Genomic DNA, 25,306 nt, shown 5'->3' with positions numbered 1-25,306 from the left:
AACATTTTAAAAGAAAAGCAATATCGAACATCAGTAGAGAGAAACCATGACCAGCTGTCTGCTGAGCAGTGAAGAAATAATAACAAACAGTTAAGCTTGTAGACTTAAATAATCTTAAGTGAATCCAGTTTTCAACAAACTCTTTGTCTCTTTCAGGAGATCAATGGCATCACAGCAGCACTGGCTGAGGAGTTGTTCCATAAAGGTCAGCTTCCTTTCTCACCTTTGACGTCTTTTCTCTCATCTAGTGTTTTTGCAACTGTGTTAACAATTAATGAAACTCGTTCAGTGGAGTGGTGTGTTTCCACTCTGTGTAGCTGCAGAGGCTTTCTCCCTGTAGTTGTTACTATACTTGTAAGTTTAAGAGATAAAATGCAGTCAGCAAGAATGCTCAGACACTTTGAATCTACTGTACTTTATTAATCAGGGATGATACACATTAATTAACATCATAAGCATGTAAATGTGGCAGATTTAGTCAAATCGCTGGTTTTCATCCACAATGAGTAAAAACCATTAATACTGAGTTGACTCTTTGATTGCACATTGCATATGTTTCTCCATATTAAACTCTGCACTTTTTCATATTTGTTTTTTGGTTGCTTAGAACCCAAAAATATTTAAATACCAGTTTTATTAGCTGTTTTATGATCTTTTGCAGCTGAATTCTGTTACTCTCAGCTGCTGCATCGATCCAGTTTCCTCTAGACAATTACTAAAGTTTTATCTCTCCTTGGTCGCCTACATTTCATGTTTATACAACCAAATATAACTTGACTACTATATGAAAAACAACATTGCTGAATGTTGCATGTGTTGTCAACATCTGGTTTGTAGATGGTGCAATGTGAAACAACAGCTGTGAACAGTAAACTGACTAGCCTACAAAAAATGTAAATTGTGAGATGAAATCTTGTACAGTGTGCAGTATCAGACCACTGTGTTTGTTTGTTTGTGTGTTTTTAGGTGAGCAGTTGCTGCAGGCTGGCGAGGTGTTTTCTCTTCGTCCTCTGCAGCTTTACTCCGTCTCCCAGCAGCTACGTCTGGCCAAACCAACCTGCTGTAACGGAGACGCCAAGACCGACCTGGGACACATCCTCGACTTCACCTGCAGACTGCGATACCTCAAGGTCACACATCTCTTTATTTAACTCAAATCCCCATCGTACAGTTAAGTGTTGTGTCCTGACTTCCCTTGCAGGAGCAGAGGTGGTGAATGATCTCACTTGTTTTGTATCTTTTGGTTAGATTTGTGGTACCAGAGGTCCAGTAGGAACCAGTAACATCCAAGAGAGCAGTCTCCCATTCGACCTGTCTGTTTTCAAATCACTGCTGCAGATAGAGGTAACTGTCTGTCTGTGTCTCTGTCTCTGTCTCTCTCTCAAAAATACTCTTTTCTGTACACATTTAGAGTCCTGCCTCATTCTTATTACACACAAACCCTAATAATGGGATAATGAACACCAGGTAAAACCACATTTTACCCATTAATACCAGACTCTCAGACTCTCATGAGACAGCGCAGTGTTATATAAAATTGGATGGTGCAATACAGCGAATATGATCATTTACATTTGGACTCTCAGGCTCTTCGTTCCCTCAAAGGGCAGCACTGGCAAGACTGTTTGTAGTTCGTCCAGAGTGCAGACTTGTCATGAAGGCTCTGTGTGGATCAACTTTGCCTCCACAAATAAATCTGCTGTTTACTGCGATTGTGTTGAAATAAATTGATTTGTGTTTGAAATTTCACTGTAAATATATGCTGGTGTGAGCAGCCCCTTAATCAGTGTTCACACAGACCCAAGGTTTGCAGCTGTTTCACATCACTGTAAACCACAGTATTAAGCTGCAGTCAGACTAAAATCCGCCTGGTGAAATTTACTCGCATGGTGTGGCCAACTGCAGGAAAGGGGGACAGGAGATAGCGTGGGTAGAGTTGTAAACATAAACTGCAGGAGCTAGCATGGCTAGCGGGCTATAAGTTGTTAATTATACAGCATTTTATCAAACATTTTACTGTCATTGATCTCTGTCACTGTCCTTACTTACAGCCAAACAGCATCCTTCCTTCTCTGCTCCTTTGCATTATTTCGCTGTTCAGTTATAAAACAACAATATAAATCAGCAACATTCCCTGAATGAGGGGTCAGTCCCTCTCCCTCTCTCAGACTGGCAATTTTGTTTGTCAGATTTCAGTCAGATTCCCGCTCCACATAGAAATGGATGGGAAGCAAATTTCTATCTGACTGTGCCATTAGAAATGAACAACCCTGATGAAGTCTTGATAGCTGAAAACATACGTATGATATACTGGAGAAGGGTTGATTGACTTGTTTCATTGTGATGGAGTTGTACTGATGCTACTTGTGTGCGTTCTCACAATTTGATTGTTAAACCACATAATTAGACCATAATGCTGAACACAGCTGTGGACCTGCAGGTCATTAAATGAAGTCTCTGCTGTGTTTTACACTGGCAGGTATGACTATATGTGGTAGTACTCTGATATAGCTTAATGTATTTTTTCTTTATACAGTGGCAACAGGGAATACTAGATTCTGATTGGCTGACAATTGTTTATTATTTTTAGATAACCACATACCTCCATCACAGCAGCCTCATCATTCTTTAAAGAGCATTTGCCACAAAATATGAACAATCATTATTTGTATTTTTATGGCTGGCAAGCAGAATCATCTACTTTTTTAACAACTCATGCTGTTAGAAAAATAACACACTTGATTGCCTTAAATAGCCTCTCGATTCTTTTTTTTTTTCAATAACTGCTTGGCTTGTTGTGCATTATCATTAATTATTTGATCTCTTTGTGAAAAGTTGTGCTCACGTTCAGTGTCTCTGATAAGAGCAGAATATATGGATGAAAGGAGCTGAAGGTTGGTGAATAGACAAAGAGAACACGTGATTGGCTGATGGAAACAGACTTTGATCTTTTCAGACATTTTATCATTTCAGACATTAATCAATAAACACTGGAGTTGTAGTTCTGCTTCGTCTGCTGTAGATGGAGCAGCTGTGTCTCATCATTAAAGAGATTAAAGAACACAGGGGCAGTGGAGTCAGGTGACCCAGTAGTCTAGGACAACATGCTACTTAACCTTCATGTTCCCAGTTCGAGTCTGTCCACAGACCCTTGTTGCATGTCACTCCCCTCTCTAACCGCATTGTAAAAACACTAACGGAGGAGACAAATTAATTTCATTATGATAACACAAATGCCAGCAAAGGTGATCAGCAGTATTGATATGCCATGATGTATCTGAGGTATTGGTGCTCAGTTAATTATGTAATCATGTCACGTTCTCTTGAGTATGTGTCCTATAACAGTACTGATGGGAGATTGACTTTTCAGAAACCTTTGAATATGGATAGTAACCTCTGTCTCTCTCTGTCTTCAGATCAGTGAGTGCAGCTCTCAGCAGATTCAAGGTCTGCCGTCTCTGAGGTCGAGTCTGGCAACTCTGAGTATCCACCACTCCACGGAATCTATGATGGTACAGTTTAGATTAAATACTACTCTGTACTATACATGTTTATGCGGTGTCTTGTATGTTGTGTATTGATGCGTGTACTGTGTTGTTTCTGGCATCCTCCAGTCGATCCTGGTCCCAGAGGCCAGCGAGTTCTCACAGTGGGAGGCTGAGGGGGCGGAGTCTGGCTGTCCTGTCACCGCTGTCATCCCCGTGTGGAAAAACCTGACCACGCTGGACATGAGCCACAACTGCATCAGCACCATTGACAGCTCAGTGGTGAGACTCGCCCACCAAACCTAAACACAGTGTGTTATCAACTTCAGTTGATAACGGTGTTTAAAAGTCAGTGCCAGTATTTTATTTTTTACCCCGCAGTGAAATTAGGGGAAGAAATACTGACTGACCCTGGTCTGTCTGTCTGTCCATTTCACATAATATTTCAGATGTCATTTATCAATTTCTTTGAATAAAACATATTTGTTTTGAGTTTTGCCTATGTTTTATGCAACAACTTAACAACAGAAAGAAACCCCATTCCAACCCACCACCTTTTGTAGAAATTAAAAATACCAAGACAAGGCAAAAGGAAGAAAAATAATCTGATCTTGATGATTTATTGGAATCTGTACTTCTTTTATTATGTTAAGTTCCCATGGTCATAAAAATCCAACAAAAGTGTGAAAATGGGGTGCCTGGTAGAGCGTGCACACCATGTACGGGGCTGGGTCCTTGCCGCGGCGGCCCGGGTTTGACCGGCCCGCATCCTTTTGCTGTCATCTCCTTTCTCTCTCCCACATTTCCTGTCTTTCTTCAGCTGTTCTTATAAAATAAAGGCAAAAAGCCCAAAAAATAAGTGAAAATAAGGCTGGAAAAGCTGATTAAAAATCTATAGAAATAATGATACTAAGAGTAATTTTGACAATTTGATAAACAAAGTCAGCTAAAACTCCATAACAGTAATATGGTCTTAAGAAATATGAATTTAAGTTATCTTCTGTTGCTTGTGTTCAATTAAAGATACATGTTGGTCAGTAAAAATACTCCATACAAACATGTGCTGGCTCTTCTGGCTGCACTTATAGGTCAGCTAGCTGTTGTATCAGGTGGTCAGGGCACGCTGTCTTTGATATCACCCTGTCTTTACACACGGCTTAAAAAAAGATGCGTATGTGAAAACGGGAAAGTTTAGGTTCCATACATCAACTTTCTTTTCTTTCAACTTTATGTTTATTGGCCAAGTTAAACACACATTCCAGTTATTATACATTTTTTTCTTTTAAATTCTACTAAATAGAAATCCAAAACTTGGAATCTGTATAGATTTCCTTTACTTCCCTGTCCCTCTCCTCCCAGTTTGCATGCCACCTCTACTTTCATCCACACACACATTCAAACTCACACCCCTACACATGCACATCTTCATCTCTAACCTCATCCACTTCCCCCTGCTGCCTCATCAGCTCATCGCTTCTATTTATGGTACAGTCATACATCATTTTCTTTGTGCTGATAATGAGTTTTTCTCTGTTGTAGAAACTGATTCCTAAGGTGGAGTTTCTGGATCTGAGCTACAACCAGCTGTCCATAGTGGAAAACCTCCAGGTATGTGACAGCGTGATGAAGAATACATCAGCTCTGTCAGGACAGCTGTCCCTCACATCAGTGTCAGTATCATGTCTAGGGTTGCAACTAATGATTATTTTCACTTTATTTCACTTATCTTTTAGAATAATTCATTCATTGATTGGTCTATTAAATGTCAGAAAAGTGATAAATGTCCACAATTTCCCAAAATGTCCTGTTTTGTCCCACCAACAGTAAAAAACCCAAACACATTCAGTTTACTGTGATGCAAAGCAGTTAAAACAGCAAATCCTCACAGTGGAGATGCTAGAACAAGAAAATGTTTGACATTTCTGCTTGATACATGACGATTAATCCATTATGAAAATAACTTATCAATTGATGTACACCTGGTCATTTTCTATGAAGTTCCTTTTCTTTCTGAAGCACTTTCTACCTCATTAGACTACTGCAGCAGCAGCTGTTTGTGACAGTTTGTGACTCTGTTTCAAACAGAGCTTAGTTTGAACGCAGTGAAGGCATTGCACTTTAATTAGGAAAGGTTGCACCATACAAGTTAGTAACAACATAGTAAAAAAGTATAAAAGTGTTTTTATTTCAGTCTGTACAGATGGTGCACCTAAACAAATTGGTGAGTTTAATGTGAAACTCGATGCAGCGTAGCAGTTAGTTTTGACTTAACACTCAAAATTGCGCTCAGCTGCTGCAATGTGCAGCTGGTCCTGACAGGTGCAGTCAGACGCCTCTACAGATGTGTAGTTTGTCATTAACATTAAATACTGAAGTAACTTTCCTGTGATTGCAGCACCTGTACAATCTGGTCCATGTGGATCTGGCCTATAACAGCCTGCGGGTCCTGGAAGCTGCTCACACCCGTCTGGGCAACATCAAAACCCTGAGCCTGGCCGGCAACCAGCTGGACAGATTGACTGGCCTCACCAAGCTCTACTCTCTCGTCAACCTGGACCTTAGCCACAACCAGCTGGCCCAGGTAATCACACGGTCTAGTGGTCAAAGTGATATAGATCCATACAGAAAATCTTTTTATTCTTTATCGTAAGAGTGCAGAAGATACATTTTCTGCACGGTTTTTGCATTAAAAGAAAGTAAAAAAACATGTTGAAAATTATTACTTACAAAATGTATTAAATATGCTATTACCAAAAAAGAAGAAAATAAATAAATAAATACTTAAATTATTCAAGTGACCTAGATGTAATTATAATTGATCCTCATCCATATTAATTGCAACAAAGGTCCATGGCCGCCCCCATCTTTATCTACTCATTTTCTCTTGACTCTCCAATACACACTTATGAAAAACAACTTAAGACTGTGGGGAAAAAACATCCAACCATAGTTCTTGTGAAAAATCCAGGAATTTAACGACAGAGTCAGTGGAGGTTGAGTTGGGTTGTGTGTCACTTGTGTGTGTATGTTTCCAGTTGGAGGAGATCAGGAACATCGGCTCTCTGCCCTGTCTGGAGAAACTCAACCTGTCCAGTAACCCCATGTGCATCATCCCAGACTACAGAACCAAAGTCCTGGCCCAGTTTGGAGACCGCGCAGCAGAGGTACACCACCAAAACCACCACACTGTTAATATTACTATTGTACTACTACTACAGCCGAGGTACACAGCCAACAGCACCGAAAGGTTTTTCTTGCTGTACTGTTACTGTTGCTTGTACTGCTACCATTACTACTGCACAGGTAAACAACCAACCACACTGTTTCTCTCTCTGGGCTGCTGTAAATACTGATACTTATTGCTGTCACTTCAAGTACCACTGCTGCTACTACTATAGAAACTGCTCATACTATTACTAGTAGTACTTTTTACTAGTTTATCAATATTACTGCTGCCACTGTTTTGTGCTACTTCATCTATTGCTATTAATACTATTGATTCTACTACTTTTTAAAAAACTGTTTGTGTTGACACATGTTGTATCCTTTGTCACTGCATCGTCAGGTTTGTCTGGACTGTCAAGTGACAACAGAGAAGGAGCTGGACACAGTGGAAGTGTTGAAAGCCATTCAGAAAGCCAAAGAAGTGAAAGACAGGATGAGCAGCGGCGACAAGAAGGTACGCTCTGTCACTCTGAATCATACAGCAGGAGGCAGTATCAGACCTGCTGAGACCAGTTTATATAGTATTTATGTCGGTTATATTGGCATGCAGTTTGCACTTTAAAGATTATTAAATAGTTTATTGAGTTTAAATAATTAATTTTTCTTTTATATATCAAGTGTAAATATGTAATTTATGAATCTCTTTTATGACCGAGACAGCAGAGCTTAAACCAAGACTGTTTTCACATCACATAAGAGGATTTACCCGACAGCACTCAATATTATATTTCAACTTTATCAGTATCAGAGGAAATTAACTCAAGTTGTGCACTGATTTGACTACTAAAACTTTGACCTTTTGAACTCTCATAAGAGTTCAATCTTGCGCTCAAACCACTGTTGAATGTTACATCTTTGTTTGTTGTGCTCTTAATCATAACTTTCAAATAAATTAACCCTGAAATCTGCTGTAGTGGTTTTATAATTCTAACCCGATTTATAGACCAATCAGATCACCACAAGACAAAATCCACCAATTAGATGTGACTAATAGTGATCCTGATATCAAGTTAATTACCAACAGATCTCTGAAGTCTGAAGATTGACCAGCTGTTATTAAAACACACCTGTTTTGTTAACTATATGAGTGTAATGAGCTGCTGTAGTATTTGTTGGAGTCACAACCTGCAGATCAACAACTACAACTGGACACTAATAACTAGACAAGTTGACCTTTTTTAGATTGGAGAGATTGTGCACATCAGCAGCAGAGTTAAGATGTAATACAAACAATGAATCAGAGATGTATAGGCATAAAAACAGGCATGATTAGGTGTGTGAGGTTGTAATCTTACTTGGAAACTTGTAACAAAAATGCACCAATAGCCTGCAAAATTGTGTTGGAGTCTGTAGTTGTGTATTTTCTGTAAATGTTTAGAACAGTTTTTGTGGACATTTTTTGAAGAAGGTAATATGAGAGCATCTGAAAATATTTGTGGCCAACTGTTTCCTCCTGTAGAAGAAGCTTGTAAGTTTTCGGTTTGTTGGTTATTGTCAAGGTATCCAGAATAATCAGTTACTCCCTGTTTGGGTGTCCAGCCTTCAGAAAAAAGGACCATTTTTAAGTTTTAAAGAGTGACAACCTGCACAGGAAGATGACATCCCCATTCTTAGTCCCACCTACAAAGCTCTGCTTGGCTTGGTTGTTTTTCCAACAGGAGAATCACTGAACAAATCAGAGATGTGGGTGGCCATTCAGAGCTCTGGAACCAGGCTACAACAACTTACCAAAATGTGGCCAGATTATTTTTAGTTTAGTTTAGTTAGGCTTTTATTTATTATTCATGAGTATTCTTGATTTTTTTGTAACAAAAAAATAGGCTTAGCAAAAGATCATTCCTGAGTGTGTTAGGCTTTGATCTAGAAGAGTTGTGTATATATAATTTGACTACCATGCATAGTAAATAACCTGAATCAAAATATTTAAACTGTATGTTGGTCCATCTTTCAAGCAGAATGTTTAAAACTAAAAGTAGCTTCATGATGGAGGCTACCCACAAAGGAAGTGATCTATGTCATTCTGGGTAGTGTAATAATATCTCCTAAACACAAACCTTTGCATGGTTTTTCTGCAGAAGGAAACTGTTGACCACAAATGTCTTCAAAGGTTCATAAAAGCAAAATATTGATTGCATCTTGTTCACAGATCTCTGCACATTTACAGATTCAAAGAAAATTCCAAAACCTGTCACAAGTCGGAAGATTATGTTTAAACTTTCAGCACACAGATTTAGTTTTTTGACTTCTTTATAGTTTGGTTTACACATTTTCTCACAACCTCATACATGTACAGTAATTATACAACCAGAGCAGCACTAGACTAGTGCAACTGGATTTATTTATTTATTTTTTTTTGTTTCCATATAAAAAAGAGCAGGTCTGTCTCTGTAGAAATGGCTAAAAATCAGTCTTAAGATGTCTTTAAAAGCCCGACTGACTGTTGCTCTGCTGCTGATGGAGCTGCTGGTTGCAGGTTTTAGGATGTGATCTGGTTGATGATGTAGGTGACTGCTGCTCTCTGAAGGCTTCCTCCTCTCTGTCCTCTCGTCAGATCAGTGAGGAGACCAGGCCTTCTGCTGCTGCACCTCCTTACCTCTCCTCCTCCTCTCCCCCCTCCTCCTCCTCCTGCTGCTCCTCTGCTGTTGCTCCTCCTGCTGTCACCTCCTCCTCCTCTTCCTCCTCTTCCTCTTCGGCCCAGCAGCCTGCCTGCCCCAGCCAAGGTAATCATGTATGTATCAGGCTGTGCAGGGAGGGATGGCGGGGGGGTTATTCTGGGTTATATCTGCTGCAAGGCAGCAGCCAGACAGACAAGTATGTTTTTCTGCTCTTTGTCTGGAATGTGAAACGGCAATTCCCAAAAACATCAGCTGGCTGTGCTTGCTGAGGCTGCAACTAGTGATTATTTTCATTATCAATTAATCTGCCAGTTATTTAGTCAGTAAAATGTCTGGAAAAAAGTGAAAAATACTCATGACAGTTTCCCAGAGCCCATAGTGACATCTTCAAATTCCTTGTTTTGTCTGATGAACAGTCCAAATGTTCAGTTTGCAATGATATAAAACAAAGCAGCAAATCCTAAAATAAATTTGATTATCAAAATTGTTGTTTTAATGAATAATTTTATTAATTTTCGGTCAACAAATTGATTACTTGATTATTTCATCTCTAATGCTTTCTATTTAGACTGCAATATTAGGATTTACAATTTTAATAACATTCTGCTCTTGATGTGTGTTCCTTGTACACCTTCTCAGCAGATGGCTACCAATTTAGTGAAAGTCAGAGGCTTGAATACAGTCTGTTATTGAATATTTGTTCTTTATCTCTTTTTGTAAAACTAAAATAACAGTTACAAAATGTTTACAGAATAAAGCATACATAATCATATGCACATACTATATCAACAAGCTAACTTTGGACTTTATTTTAAAATAATAATCAAATGTTTGTTTTGAAACCAAATTAAATAACTACTTAAGAATCAACACATTTCCACAAAACATCAGAAAATACCCCAACCTACAAGCAATGACACAAAACACAAAGGTAAAATATAGAGTAGCTTTGTACTACATACATGTGAACTATGGCTGCAGCTGATCATTTTAAAATATCTATTAATCTATCTAACTATAAATTATTATTCAATGAGGAAACTAAAAAAACACATTAAAATTGATATCTTACTATATTTTTCCAAACTCAAGAAAACCAAAGCTTTTTCAATTATGGTGAAACTGAGAATTGATAATCCTTCCATTTGATAATCAGTTAAAGGAATACTACAAGATTCTCTGAAATAATAATTATCTCTCTCATATCAGGGTTTCTCCCTGGGAATAGTTCATATGTTTTATGATGTTATTGAAGGTGGCCTGTCTTCCGCTATAAAACACTGTAGGAAACCCTGCAGGAAACTGCTTAGCACAAAGACAGGAAGCATTGGGAAACTGCTAGCCTTGCACCATCAAAAGTGAAAAATACCATGTGTCTTTGTTTTTGTTTTTAACAGAAACATGAAAACATCAAATCTGTCTGGCTGCTGCTTTCAGTGAAGATAAAGTTTGGTTTAATTCTCACCAATTTTGTCCTTTGTCTTCAGATAATGAGGATTGGCACTACAGCGGCTAACACTAAAATGTTTTTTTCCATTGCAGCCATGTGATGCTCTGAGTCTGGTTATTTACAGTGTGGGACTCTTTAGTTTTCCTTTTTGATTTGTATTATATGAATGTTCCTCAGAGCTGTAATTGCATCAGGAACTGTTAACATGTGAACAAGTCACAGGAAGTCACTCTGCTGCGGTGGAAAAATCACAAACTCTTCATCAGGTTAGCTGAAGCTAACCTGCTGCTGTCACTCCTGATAGAGGGTGTCTTGTTTTAACCTCTAAACCAGATCTCCTCGGCTTTATAGTTCCTGTAGTAGATGCTTTGCTTCCTGCTCAGACTGAGAGGAAACCAGCTTTTTTCACTGTCTGTTTATAACTTTAAAAGTTGTGATCAGTTGACTGCTTGTTGCTTCAGCTGCTCATGAGTTCAAAGTCTGCCTTATAGCATAAATGTTCACTAAGTTTACATTATTCATCACACATGTTGCACCAGCCTCATTAAATCTTACATAAACTTAACCCGTAATTATATTTACACCAGCCAATTATTAGAATAGCCTGGTTCCATATCGGCTGTTTCCCTGATCGACAAAACAACTGAGCCAACCTGAGCTTTGTAGGCAAGATTTCAAATGGGGGAGTCATCTTCATGTGCCAGAGTCAGAAACATGGCAACAGTAAAATGGCCCCAAAAATGTCTTGGAGTAGCTTGGATTAGATGTTTGCAGCTGTATAAATTGTTGTAGATTGATGAACAACTCTTAATTCAACATGTTTCTTCAATCAACATGACAGACATTAAGTTAAATGCTCCACTACCACACCTTCTTTGTCTACTGGAAATTACATTGAAAGGACCGATACATAAGTCTCTGTTGATTTGTTAACCCCCCTCTCAAACAGAAAATGGCTAATATGATCACCATGTCAGGTTGAAGAATGAAGAGAAAAGAAATTGACATTTAGTCTGATTATCAGACTACAAGTTGAGCCAACTGCTGCTTAACTGACTGATAACCAACAGACAAATGATGTTGCTATGAAAGCCCCACCAATAAATCTGCAAGTACGATATTATTGGAAAATTTGTATCTTATCACAGATATATCTGTATTGAGTATGTCTTGATTATTAACAAGAAATATCAGTACAAATAGGTAATGTAGAAACGGTGTCTCCATTGCATAGTTTGTCCACTAGAGAGCACTGACAAGTTAATTTTTGAGCAGTTAGACTTCACATACAGACTGAGTGATGGATTTACAAACAGCTGGTGGAGCATGACAGGAGAATAACTAACCAGTGAGTGATATTCACTAATATTTGGCTGGAGGTTTGGTTGTGTGACACCCTAATGCTCACTAACCTCAGTCTGTGACACTGATATTTGTTCTGGCTAAGTACAGGCTGCATGCTGTGTGAATGTCTGAATCTAAACAGTAAGAACCAAATGCATGTCAGTATTTTTTGATGCCTGTCCAGTGGAAAAGGATTTGACTGTTATGTGGGTATTGATGTTTTGTTTGTTTGTTTTTATGACATTAGAAATTTGTATCTGATTCAGTTAAACTCTGCATGATTTATTTTAGTATGCATGAATGTGTTTTCAACTGAAGCTTAGAGCAGCCATAGTTGCTGATAATTTTTAAGCTTATGTAGGATTGCAACTAACGATTATTTTCATAATTGATTAATCTGCTGATTATTTTCTCAAATAATTGATAATTGTTTGGTGTATAAAACTATGTCTTAAAATGTCTTGTTTTGCCCGACCAACAGTCCAAAACCCAAAGATATTTAATTAACTAATGTTAACACAAGGGAATGCATCAAATATTTATATTTAAGAAGCTGGAGGCATTACATCATTACAGCATGTTCTGAACACAGTTTAATTTAGTTAAAACTTTGTGAACACTTTAAACTATTCTGCACAGAAATAGTCATATCAGCACTTTAACAGTGTCACATCAGTCAAACTTTGCAGAGTGTGCTCCTCACCATCAGCGTCACTGGTCTGTTTGGTTTCCTGTTTCAGAAGTGACGAGCAGAGAGGAAGCTGCCGTTCCCCCCAATGTTTTCCCTCCTGTGGACGCTGCACCTCCCCCCGCAAGCTTTAACCCCAGTACACAACTCCTTTCTGCTGACCCCGCCCAGGTCAGACAAACACCTGAAACACCAGGGAGGGGAGGGGTCTGGTACAGACGTTGATGGTCCCCTCAGGATGAATTGTAACTTCAGTGATCCTCTGTCTTTTCATCTAGCACCTTCTTTTCACCGTCTTTTCCGAAACTTAAGTTTATGATCACATACCTGCAGAACTAATTACATTCCCATTAGCTAATGTAAGAGGTGTACAGATGGAAGCAGAATTTGTTTAGATATTTGGTTTCAACTGAGTTCTAATGTTGCGTCATGTGTTTGCCTGCAGGTACAACAACCTACTGTCAATCTGTCTGAAAACGCACACTGTGGAGCTTCTACAAGTATTACTACTACTACTACTACTACTACAACTCCTACTATTACTGTCTGGTCAGTATCAAATAACAGTGATACTACCATAATATAAATTAACAACTAGTAGAGGTGTCTGAAAATTGAGATTGAACGAAAGTATTTGTGGTAAAATGATAAACTGAGAACAGCAGAGTGGTGAGTATGACATGACTCTGTTGTCATACAATACATTTTACTGAATTTATCAAGACAACAGGGAAACATGGACAAAGTGTTCAGTTTCAAATTAAAACTGGAGCAGATCAGAAAACAAGGAGGCTTCTTACTAGAATATGATCAAATATACTTATTAAACAGGGAAATTAGTTAGAAATAAAGCCCTGTCTCTAATATAAGCCTGTCTCAAATAAAGCTCTTTCTCTGTTGAGGTTAATAAAGACCCTGGAAACTATTTGAAAATGAATTTAACAACTGTTAAGTGTAAAATAACAGCAGAGGTGTTTATGAAAGTAAAATGAGCTGATAGGTCAACTAAAGCGAGTGAATGATATGTGATGAAGTCGTATTTGAACAGGTGTTTCTTCTGTGTTCATGACATCATGGACCATTTAATAAATGTTTCATCTCTGTCTGTCTTTTTTCCAGTTGTGTCTGCTCCTCTTCCTCCTCCAGACCAGTTGAAACCACTTGCTTCTCCTGCATCACAGCCTGCTGTCCTCTACTTCCTACTCACCTGCTCTCCCTCTCCTCCTCCAACAAAGATTTCATTACCCAGCTCTCCCATTGTCTCAGCTCCACCCTGAAGGAGCAGAAGAGGAAGGAGGAGGAGGAGGAAGAGATGGAGGAGGAGAGGGAGGAAGAGAAGAGGTCTGAATCCAGAGAAGTTCAGTCCCATGTGGAAGGAACCGAGATGGGAAGTCCCAGGTAACTTAACCAGCAACCTTCTCTTACTGGTTTCTTAGACTGACATAAGTTCTTACTGGTTTCTGGAATCTCCTAAAATTCAGACAGATTTCTGGGATCCCCTAAAGTTGCAACAGATTTTTCGGATTTCCAATGGTTTCTGAGGTCCTTTTTTTTAAAAGTTTTTTTCTGAGACACCTAATGTTCTGAAATTCCTAGAAGTTTGCACAGTTTTTTTTTTTTTTATTCCCATAAGTTCTTACTCGTTTGTGGGATCCCCAATGGTTTCTGGCATTCCCATAAGTTTCCTATGCTTTCTGGAACTCCCAGATATTCACACTATTTTCTGGGATTCCTAAATATTATTCATGGTTTCTGACATCTCCTAAAATTCCTAATGGTTTCTGGGATCCCCTAAACATCCCACTGGTTTCTGGGACTCCCAGAGGTTCTTGCTGGTTTCTTTGATTTCCAGACATTCCTGCTGGTTTTTGGGATCTGACTGGTTTCTGAGATCCCCTAAAAGTCCCTCTAGGTTTGGTGATTCCCATAAGCACCTGCTGGTTTCTGGGTTTCTCAGTCGTTCGTCAGATCTCTTAAAGTTCCCACTGGTTTCTGGGGTTCCCAATGGGTTCTTAGAGCCCTTAAAATTCTCCCTGGTGTGTGGGGTCCCCTAAAATTCAGACAGGTTTCTGAGATCCCTTAAAAACTTGTTTCCTAAAGGTCCCACTGGTTTCTGGAATTCTGAGACATTCCTGAAATCACCTAAATTTACACTGATTTATGGGATTTACAATGATTTTGAGGTGATGATGTCTGAATTATTACACTACACTTATAGGACTGTTTCCAATAAAATACAAGTTTGTATTTTTGTATAATACCAATATGTTAAAATGTATAAACACTTAAATGACAAAAAAGTATAAAAGGATCATTCTTGATTCATCCACTGTTGTATGCTCATTATTCCAGTCCAGGCACCAGGGACGGATACTTTGAGATGGGTCTGGATGACTCTGTTGAGGAATCGGTCTGCTCGTCCTCCACGTCACTCTCTGTTCCTCCTGCAGAAGAGCCTGATGGCCACCGGGGGGAGCTGTGTGAAGACGAGGAGGAGGAGGTGCAGGTCAGCAGGGTTCTGTGGTGCTACTGTCTTCAGGTGAAGGAGGAGGTGGAGCAGAAGGAGGCATGTCTGGTGCTGACAGACTGGCTGTTGGGCCTGCTGTACTTATCAGATGATTTCACGTGGACCAGTCAGGACATAGGTAAGCACACAATCAGCCTCAGTTAAAATTTGTTTGTATACTTGATACAAACAAATATGGAAGCTGTGGTTGCCGCTCTTGTTTTTCATATTTTGGGTTTTGCTACCCATCTTGGATTGAATTAATTAATCTGAGTTCATGTGAGGCCTCCCTAATAGTAGCAGGATTATTATGTTAGCTGGATGACTTTGGTGTAATGTAGAACTCTGTTTAGTAACAGGAAGTGAAACAGAACTCAACTTGTGTTAAGATGATTCAGAAAATCTAGGTATCTTTCCTTTTAAAAGTGGAGTATAAACAACAATGGAGACACTGAACTGTTGAACACAACACAGTTGACTTTTTTGGTTAAAAGTGAAAAGTGTGACTGTTGGGTTTCACCCACACCTCAGTGCCTATGTTGTTGAATCAGGAGGAGGAGGACGAGGAAGAAATTCATAAATTAGACCTCAACCACGCTCCTTTTGGAAATTTATAAGTTTTTGGCAACTGATATCTAAACATACACCTCATACCATGATGTTGCTTTGATAGCTACTACGTCAAGTGCAGGTTGGTGCCAAATCACATTTGATTAGATAAATATATATATACACCACCAAGTGCAGAATGAGTCATCTAACATATTTTCATGTTTTACAGGAAGAGAAAAGCGAACGATTTGTATATATAAATATTGAAGAAATTTTTTTTGTTGACATATTTGACAGAAACCAAGAGATAACTGAACACAGGGAAACTTTCCCCTGTCTGTTAAATCATACTTCTAAAAAAAATTTGTTTCCCACTCTTTTTTTCTTCTTTCTTTTTTCTTTTTCATCACAAAGCTCGACAGCAGACAATAAACTTTGCCTCGCAATCAAATCATGATTAACACCAACAGCAGGACATACATTTAACTAGTAAAGTAAAAGTATGACCAGTTATGACCTACTGTGGTCTAAGAAGGAAAATACAATAAAAAGATGTCTTAAAATATACAACTGAAAAAAAAAAAACATTCTAATATCCAGACCTATGCATTGAAAAAATGAAACAATCAAGCCAACTAAAGAAAATTTATCTGCTACGTCTTACTTTAATAATAATCGTTCAAGTCATTTTTTTCTAGCAAAAATGCCAGACATTCCCTAGTTTCAGCTTCTTAAATGTGAGGACTTGATGGTTTTCTTTGTTTTGTGTGATAGTATGCTGAATGTCTTTGGGTTTTAGACTGTTGATTGGGCAAAACAAGCAATGTGAACATGGCACCGTGGACATTTTATAGACCAACAATTAATCCATTAATCTAGAAAATAATCTGAAGATTAATCAATAATGAATGAAAAAATCATTAGTTGCAGCCCTAATATACAGTAAAATACAATATGTGTGGAACACTTGCTGATTTTGCTGCGTGCTAAGATAGTAAGAGCGATCTGTTCTCCTGATCTCAGACCAGGAGCAGAGTCCGCCTGTGGAGGAGGTGCTGTCCAGCCTGCAGGTGGACCTCCTGCTGCCATACTCCCAGCTCATGCTCTCCTCCCGAGCCGAGCTCCCTGACTCCTGCCTCGCCTTCGGCCTCCAAGCCGGTCCGACCCGCTGGTACATCTTCTCCGAGGCCAAGGAGCTCCAGCAGACCAGGACGGAGCTGACAGTGCTGATCCAGGTCAGAGAGCAGCACGAGTCATTTAGGGTCCCTAAATTTAAAGACAGGTTCTGCTCAATTTTTCAATCACTGTCTGTGGTTTTTCAGTTTTGATTACATTAATAAGTATTTCCTTCATCTTTCGTGTCAAAAATCAAATGCTTTCTCCCAGTAGTTTGTTTTAAATTCACACAAAATTTTTGCAATTGCATTTCACAAGACATAAAATTAAACACAATTAAACATAATCCAATTTACTAGATCTTTTTTAGAATAGAATAGATTAAACTTTGCCAGGAGGCAGGAAAATTGTTTTGGTCTCACCCAGGAAAATATAAACTTCAGTGCATTCATACTGGTGAGCAACTCTCAAAAGTCAGGTTGACCACATTAATTGCATTTGGGATAAAAGGTAGATGTTTTTCTCATTGATGATTGACAGGACTTTCCTGTGTACAGCTGTGTTGTAGAGGTTATTTAATGGCTTAAAGAAGGGAGTGAGATACATAAACACAGAAGGACACAGGTATCATGTGTGGCCCATTCATGAAGCATGAATCAGGCTGTCTGTCATTGTGTCAGCACCTGGAAAACAAAAACCTTCTCACTTTTTTTTTTCCAGGCAGCAGGGTCTCAGACTGACCTGGAGCCCTCCAACCCTCCGCAGCTCCTCCCACGCTCACTCATCAACTCCTGGGAGCTGGAGGAGAGTCAGGGAGCCCAGGGAGGCTATCCTGCCCACCTCCTCCCCTCCTCCCCATCCTCTGGCCCGGACACCCACCCCCTCCTGTCAGACATCTTATCCAAGAAAGAGGAGCCCAGCCTCCCTTCTCTCCTCTTTCTCACCCACCGACACCTCTGGGTGCTGAAGATGGACTTTAGTGAGCTGGCAGAAAGAGACAGGAGGAGCCCTGACCTTCATCACTCCTCCTCGTCCTCTTCCTCTTCCTCCTCTTCCTGGTGCAAACTGGTCCGTGTGCCCCTCGGCTCCGTGGTGCTTCACCCCAGAGAGAGAGCTTCCTGCCCTGACGCAAAACACGGCCACAGGTACATAGGCTGTGATTGGACGAATGGATCCTCTAACGCTATGGACTGTAGCTTTTTTTGTTTGTTGTTGTCCCATGAAGTGTCATACTTTTTTGTTTTTTTAGTTTGTGCAATTTAAGAGTACTTGTGTATCTGAAACTTTACAGGACTAAAAAACTGAAAACATCATCAAGTATGTGTATCTCGGTTTAGCCGGTGGTTCAGCTAGTTAAGTTAATAGTATGATTTTACATATTTGAATTATTTGAATTTAGATACTGTTCTTGTCTTACCCTTAAAGAAAACAATAGTGTTGCTTACTTGTGGAATAATAAGTGAATAAATTCTGCTAAGTCTTTTATGCAATATTGGTATTTATCTCAATCAAAATTTAATTAATTGGGAGATCAGTGTCAGTATCCAGCTCTTCTCGCATATTCCATTTCACAATTAATTTGTCTCCTGCTTTAACATTTACAGTTTCCATTCGGTGCTGCTAACTTTGAGTTTATTAGTGTATCATTAACATGCACATTTATTTAATCAATTTATAACCGTTTTAGGTTTTTTTTATCAGGTTGATCAGGTTTACTGATTGATAAAATCAAACACAATAAAAGTATATAATTATTCCAGTGGCACACAAAGATGAATTCCACGTCTTTTTGAAACAGGCTCTTGTCATTATCTGTATTTTACCCATCGTGTTGTGTCCAGGAGGAGTCACACTATGGAGCTGCTGCTGGGCGGTCAGAGGCTGCTGCTGCTTTTCCCTCTGGCCCAGGACAGAAGCTCCTTCCTGGGGGACTTGAGCCAGCGGAGAGCCTCTCTGGAAGGGCTGAAGATGGTGGCCCTGCCCTGGCCCTGCACGCCCTGTCCACACCAAGGGCAACACACACAAGGTGAAGACCAGCTACCTGCTTATACACTTAGAAGGGAATTTTCCTCAGGCCTCTGCTGATGGGTCCATTAGTTTGACCCTTTCTGGTTTGTCTGACACCTCCTTGTTGTTTTGTTCTCAGGCTGTTACAGATCCAGAGACCAGTGCTGTTGTACCAGTACCAGGAAATCACACAGCACTAGCAGGTAGACCTCTTGACTCACTTCTGTTTAGTCCAACATAGATTACTTTCTCTCCACGAAACTGGAGAATTCTTTTTCTTCTTGTGCCTGCATTTACAGCTGCATCGTAATATCTTTGATTAAGGCCATACAGTGTGTCCCAGTTTCACACTGTACTTATACTGTAAACACAATGTACTAATCTTATCAGGGCATTCATTTATTTATCAGTGAGTGTATACAACATTTATTTATCTAAAACAAACCATGATGCAGAGAAAATGCTGATGGACGTCAGTAAAGCTGTAATTTCAGCACTTAATTACAAGAGTCCGAGTGATACATTGGCATTGTTGATATTATCAGCTGATTTTTATCTTATCACAGATATACCAGTATCAGCTTTATGTTGTGTGATAAGTAATAAGAAACATCAGAGATATGTTTGAGGTCATATAGAAACAGTGTCTCCATTACATAGTTTGTCCACTGAGATCACTGACAAGTTTATTTTTAGAATGTTAAATGTCCCGCTCAGTACATATTTTGGTCCCAATTCTTTAACAACTTAAGCACTCCTTATCAAAAATGTCTGTTAATGACATATATTAATGTTAAAAACAAATATTATTATAGTTTTTAAACTCTCAAATAACAATATCGTTATCGCCCAGTGTCAGGCTCTAGTTATCACTTATTTCAAATGTTGCACATGAAAAGAAATATATTTTTCAAAGGATTTATTGTTTTTATTTGTTTGGTTTCTGGAGCCATCACACCACTACCTGGTATTTTTTCATTTTATTCCAATCTAAGTGGGCGTCTATCAGCTCTAATCATGTGACGCATCATCATCATCATAGGAGAAAAATGTGTTTTTTGAAGCAGTGTGGGGAAAAATGACATGTACTGCTGCTCTTTTCCTCCGCGGCTGCTCATTAATTGGAGGTGGATCGTGCTGTTTCCGGTGTTGCTGTTCTCTCTGTTTGGGTCTGTTCAGGTCCACCACATTTTGGATTAGTTATCATCGTTTCCCTTTAGGAAAGTGTCTCTCTATTATTTTAAAAAAATGTATTCATGCATGTCTGGTTTGAGTAGGTTTTCCACAGGTCTGTCATGCATTGGGTCCAAACCTTTGGGCCTGTGAAGACCTCTTATCTGTACTGTAAACTGTAGAAATGTACATCACATTAACTCCACACTCTGACAAGATTTTCACAAACTCAGCAGAATGATGATACTCCACTGGCATCTTTAACTGGCAGCGTATGACGTGTGTCATCACACATGTGCCATGATGCTGTGCCATGATGCTGTGCCATGATGCTGTGTCACACCTGACATTTCAGACTTCCGTTGCAAGAATAATTAATTGCGTAAAAGTACACAGGCTTCTCTAACAAGGACACCACTTGTCTGTACAAACAAATGCTGATCAGATTTTGGTGAAATACAAGCACATGATCCAATTTGTTTTCTCGTAATTGTGCTGATTGGCCTCAGGGGGAACTGCATGGTTTTATCATTCAACAAACATCAGGGAGCACAGTGTGTCATCTTCTTTTCCCACAGCTGCTCTGTAGCGATCATGAGAGATGATTTATTACTGTTGATTATTGTTGATATTTTTATCTTTTCCCTCACTTCTCCCTCCTCCTCCTCCTCAGCTGGGACTCCTCCCGTCTCCAGGTGGAGGAGAACCAGCCATCCCCCCACCTCACCCCGGGTCTCTCCCCAGGACTGAAGCTCCTGGCTGGGCTCGGAGGACAGAAACTGCTGCCCTACTTCCGCAGATATATAGCAGTGGTAGGACACACACACACACACACACACACACAGTTGTGTTCCTATACTCCGTAATCCTGTGTGTCTCAGTATCAAAGGAGGTGATGCAGCTGTTTGACATCTAACACTGCATTTCCAAAGTAAACCATAAGATTTAAGATTTTAATTTTAATGGGGCTGCAACTAACGATTATTTTCATTATCAATTTATATAGTGATTTATATATATTTTTTTCAATTTATCGATTAATCGTTATGTCTCTAGAATGTCAGGAAATAGCAAAAAGTGTCGATCAGAAGTTCCCAGAGCCCAGTTCTTAAGGCAGTATTCATGTTCAGAAAGACATTTTGCAGTTCTTTTGCCGTCTTTTTTTAAAATTCCAACTCAACTTTTTTACTTTGTGCCACTTTTATCAGTCTGAGGTGGAGGAGGTGAGACAAGTCTTGTGGCTGTCTGTGGTTCTCTACAAGTCTCCAGAGACTGAGCTCACCTGCTGTCTGCTGCTCTCCACTGATACAATCTACTTCCTGTTGGAAGACTCCGCCTCCACACTCGGTCATCACTCAGGTAGGATGAACTGATTGGTTCAGTCAGTGAGTAACGATTACATTTGAAATCACATAATATAATGGGAGTCACTGCTGTTTTAATAATACTGCTGCTGCCGCCACTGCTAATTATTAGAGCTTTTGCTAAAATGTTAGTCACATTCAGGATCAGGACTGATCCTGGTTTTAATGTGACCAAGCAGAGATGTGTTAAGATCAAAACCAGGAGCAGTGATGTACAGAAAAATAACTTTAAGATTTAGGTAACAAGTGCATTTATGTATATATTATATAATATGTAATATTATTTTCACTTACTTTGATTTTCATAATCACATGAAATTATTGTATTATTGTATTGTTATTTTTTCTTATGGACCCTAGGAAGAGTAATGCTAAGCAAATGTGGATCCACACAAATAAACAAAATGTATTTTTCTTTACCCCTAAAATGTTACGGATCAAAAAACAGCAGCAGTTTCTCGTTATTTAACAGTTTGTTTTCTGGTGTGTCTGTCAGTGTTGGACATAATGGACTCTGGAGATCCGGACGTCCGTCTGTGCTGCTGTCTGTCCATCAGACTGTCTGAGCTGCTGTCTGTCAATGTGGGACTGTTTGACCAGTACTTCCGAGTCGTAGGTCAGTGGATGTACACACACCTTGTCTCCAGTGTTTGCAGAGGTCATACAAATTTATACCAAACTGCTGCTTAATGCATCACCCTCTTACCTATCCATGTCTCCTCTCTGTCTCTTTCTCCCTCTCTCTCTGTGTTTGCAGGTCATTCGGCCGATCACATCGTGAGCTGTCTCAGCAGGGACAGTTATGGGACGAGCGTCTTCCTTCAGGAGCTGATGTCAGCTCTCAGTCTGCAGCAGCAGCTTCCTCCTCCAGAGCCGTCAGATCAGGACTTCTACTCCCAGTTCACCAGCACAAACACAGGTAACCATGCTGGGACTCTGTCACTCAGATGAAATTAAATATCTGTTTTGACATCAAATCCTACCTGAACAACCTGATTGGTTTGCGATCATCCATGCAACACACTTCCCTCTACAATTATATATAACTCATCATTCTTGGCAGGTCACATGGCTTTCACACAAAAACAAAAAATGTCTGTTGCCGGATAAAAATCCCTAATGGGAACGTTTTACAGTGAAGGAGATGACAAAAATACAATGTATTCACCGTTTTGGGATCTATATAAGACAACCATTATTATTAGACAGACTCCTCCTGTTTTAACAGCTTTTTCTGGAGAAAGATTTTTGGAATATAAGAAACATGTTGAGTAAAACACAATAGGCCATGTTTAACATTCTTCTCATTTAAAGGTCCATTGTGTAACATTTAGGAAGAGCCATTGGCAGAAATGGAATATAATATTTATAAGTATGTTTTCATTAGTGTATAATCGCCTGAAAATAAGAACCGTTGTGTTTTTGTTACCTTAGAATAAGCCATTTTTATCTACATAGTGAGCGGGTCGCCTTCTATGGAGGCTGCCACGTTGCACAGCCATGTTTCTACAGTAGCCCAGAACGGACAAACCAATCACTGGCTCCAGATAGTGCCGTTCGCGAGTTTCGCGGCCACCGTAATTTCTCCTACACGCTTGGAAGGGAGGGTGATAACTGGAATTTCACCGCTAGATGCCACTAAATCCTACACACTGAACCTTTTTAAGTAAAAATATACAGAAACCAATTAAAACAAAATAACCCACAAATTTGTGAAACTATAGTCAAGTACTAAAGCCTTTCAATTGTATTTACATTTTATTATTTCAAAGAGAATCTGCATTAACCAGTGGAGGCAGTTGTTCCTATCCGCTTAATAACAGCTGTGATAACAGACTGGTCCTGTTGGGGAAGTTTTCTCCAGATACATGTTGTCCAAGGATGAAGTATTCATCATCCTTGAAGCCAATTCTCTTGCGAAAGTGAACCTTACAGACTTCTATTATAGCATAAATCCCACATTTTTGTCCAAGCTGTTTATCAGTTATGTACAGTACCCACACTTTCTCCTCTCACGCTCTTAGAAGGGGTCAAAATCAATTTCTCTGACTTTATATTTTTCAGACTTCATCTCTTTGAGTTTCTCATTATGACACTCTGTGACATTATGACAGTGGTAAAATCTTGGCTGCTTGACAGATGTCCTCAGTCCGTTTCTGCAAAAGAAGCCAGGAGAAGGTTTTGATTTGTTTCACTCATCAGGGATTTATTTCTTCATGAAGAAACCTGCTAGCCTACAAGCAACCCACAGTGCTACACTCTCTGAATGCAACAGGCTCACTCTGTAATACAGGGACCACAGAGAGTATCTAGTCCTCGGCCTTTTACTATATTTTATATTTCTCTTTTTTTTTTCTTTCTTCAAAATATCTTTCATCTTAAAAAAATAAAAGAAAAATTTATAAGAAACAATCAAATTTTGATGGATATGTGGATTTATATCTCAATAAAAAGAGAATAAAAAATGTATAATTTTATTTTACAATTTTTTTCACTATTGTTTAGCCCTATAGTTGTAAGAAATAAGAACTGTTTAATATATGTACTGTTTTCATTAGAAATAATAAAATATTGATGTTTTTGCCCTGATATATGGATTTGTTAACATTTAAAAAAAATCATCCTAGCCCTAATTATATCTGTGCAAAATTTGAACAAATTGACTGACTTATTAGAGTGAGGAAGCCTAATCTAAATTGCTGAGTTTAAGATGTGATTTTCTCTCCCCCTGCAGGTAAGATGCAGAACTACGAGCTGGTCCACAGCAGCAGGGTGAAATTTATTTATCCCAGTGAGGAGGAGATGGGAGACCTGACCTTCATCGTGGCAGAGAGGAAGACTCCGGCCTCCACAGCGTCCTCGTCCTCACGCTCTTTCAGTGTCCTGCTGTACCTGCTGGTCTTCCAGGTAAGAACTTCTTCCTTTTGTAATTTGTGATTTTTAGGGGCAGTTGACGTACTGGAACTATTTCTAGATGAACAACGGTATATCCATCCACCCAGTGCTTCTTTGCATTGTCTCCGACTACAGCACAGGTTGCCAGATACGATCGATGAGCACAGGTTTTGGTGTGACAACAACACTTCAGGAAGCTTCACACAGTCACTGCGCCCAGCTGTTGTTGAAAAGTAGTTACCTCACATAAATCCCCCTGGAAACTTTTTTTTTTTTTTTTACATTTCTGATTGTGTACAAATGAAACAAACGAGATACAATTAGTGAGCTTTAGAGGTGTTGGTAGGTGTATTTTTGAAATTTGAACAGACCATATAAGCATATTTCTCAAAATGTTGAACTATTCATTTAAAGTGGCTATAATTAATACTTTAACATTGACAATGGATCAGGACTATTATTACTGGCTTGTAATATCAGCTTAAGGGGTGATTAAAAATGACCACTTTTTCCACTGCCCCAAAGTGGCAAAAAATGTCTTGGCTTGTTTTGCCTTGATTTTATATTTCCAGTCTTTGTATTTGCTTTTGTTTAGGTTAGTTATTTTAAACTCATTATACAATTATTATTATTCATTCTTTTCCTCCAGGTCCAGATCCCCAGCAGTCTGCCCAGCCAAGGCTCTGCTCTCTCAGGCCAGTCCCCCTCTGTTTCTGGCTCCGCTTCCTCTCCTGTACTCCAGCCCAGAACTTTGATCCTGACCAGCACCGACATTTTCCTATTGGATGAGGACTACGTCAGCTATCCTCTGCCTGACTTCGCCAAAGAACCTCCCTCCAGGTGCGCACACGGGAAGCCCTGCCCTCCTGTACCACAACATTTCTAA

At 39.3% G+C, this 25,306-nt stretch overlaps 1 protein-coding gene across 6 annotated transcripts in view; it reads left to right on the top strand.

Moving 5' to 3' along the window:
• The window catches only part of nisch (nischarin), a 34,341-nt gene that overhangs the window by 4,384 nt on the left and 4,651 nt on the right, over window positions 1-25,306 (top strand). Inside the window, exons 4-27 of one of the 6 annotated variants that reach the window (XM_044220512.1) lie at window positions 157-205; window positions 967-1,130; window positions 1,249-1,344; window positions 3,417-3,512; window positions 3,615-3,767; window positions 5,025-5,093; window positions 5,881-6,066; window positions 6,521-6,649; window positions 7,051-7,164; window positions 9,262-9,430; window positions 12,860-12,978; window positions 13,253-13,356; window positions 13,927-14,205; window positions 15,160-15,452; window positions 16,889-17,100; window positions 17,702-18,126; window positions 18,823-19,007; window positions 19,128-19,191; window positions 20,835-20,973; window positions 21,370-21,520; window positions 22,022-22,141; window positions 22,283-22,444; window positions 24,260-24,432; window positions 25,070-25,260. In XM_044220512.1, the coding sequence (XP_044076447.1) occupies window positions 157-205; window positions 967-1,130; window positions 1,249-1,344; window positions 3,417-3,512; window positions 3,615-3,767; window positions 5,025-5,093; window positions 5,881-6,066; window positions 6,521-6,649; window positions 7,051-7,164; window positions 9,262-9,430; window positions 12,860-12,978; window positions 13,253-13,356; window positions 13,927-14,205; window positions 15,160-15,452; window positions 16,889-17,100; window positions 17,702-18,126; window positions 18,823-19,007; window positions 19,128-19,191; window positions 20,835-20,973; window positions 21,370-21,520; window positions 22,022-22,141; window positions 22,283-22,444; window positions 24,260-24,432; window positions 25,070-25,260 (3,842 nt within the window). Of the gene's footprint in view, window positions 1-156; window positions 206-966; window positions 1,131-1,248; window positions 1,345-3,416; window positions 3,513-3,614; window positions 3,768-5,024; window positions 5,094-5,880; window positions 6,067-6,520; window positions 6,650-7,050; window positions 7,165-9,261; window positions 9,439-12,859; window positions 12,979-13,252; window positions 13,357-13,926; window positions 14,206-15,159; window positions 15,453-16,888; window positions 17,101-17,701; window positions 18,127-18,822; window positions 19,008-19,127; window positions 19,192-20,834; window positions 20,974-21,369; window positions 21,521-22,021; window positions 22,142-22,282; window positions 22,445-24,259; window positions 24,433-25,069; window positions 25,261-25,306 lie in introns of those variants that run through there. The other 5 variants (XM_044220522.1, XR_006380534.1, XR_006380535.1 and 2 more) reach the window with 5 other exon arrangements.

The sequence above is a fragment of the Siniperca chuatsi genome, linkage group LG2 (assembly GCF_020085105.1).
Source record: "Siniperca chuatsi isolate FFG_IHB_CAS linkage group LG2, ASM2008510v1, whole genome shotgun sequence".
NCBI lineage: Eukaryota > Metazoa > Chordata > Actinopteri > Centrarchiformes > Sinipercidae > Siniperca > Siniperca chuatsi.
This window is presented reverse-complemented; position numbering and strand designations above follow the sequence as displayed.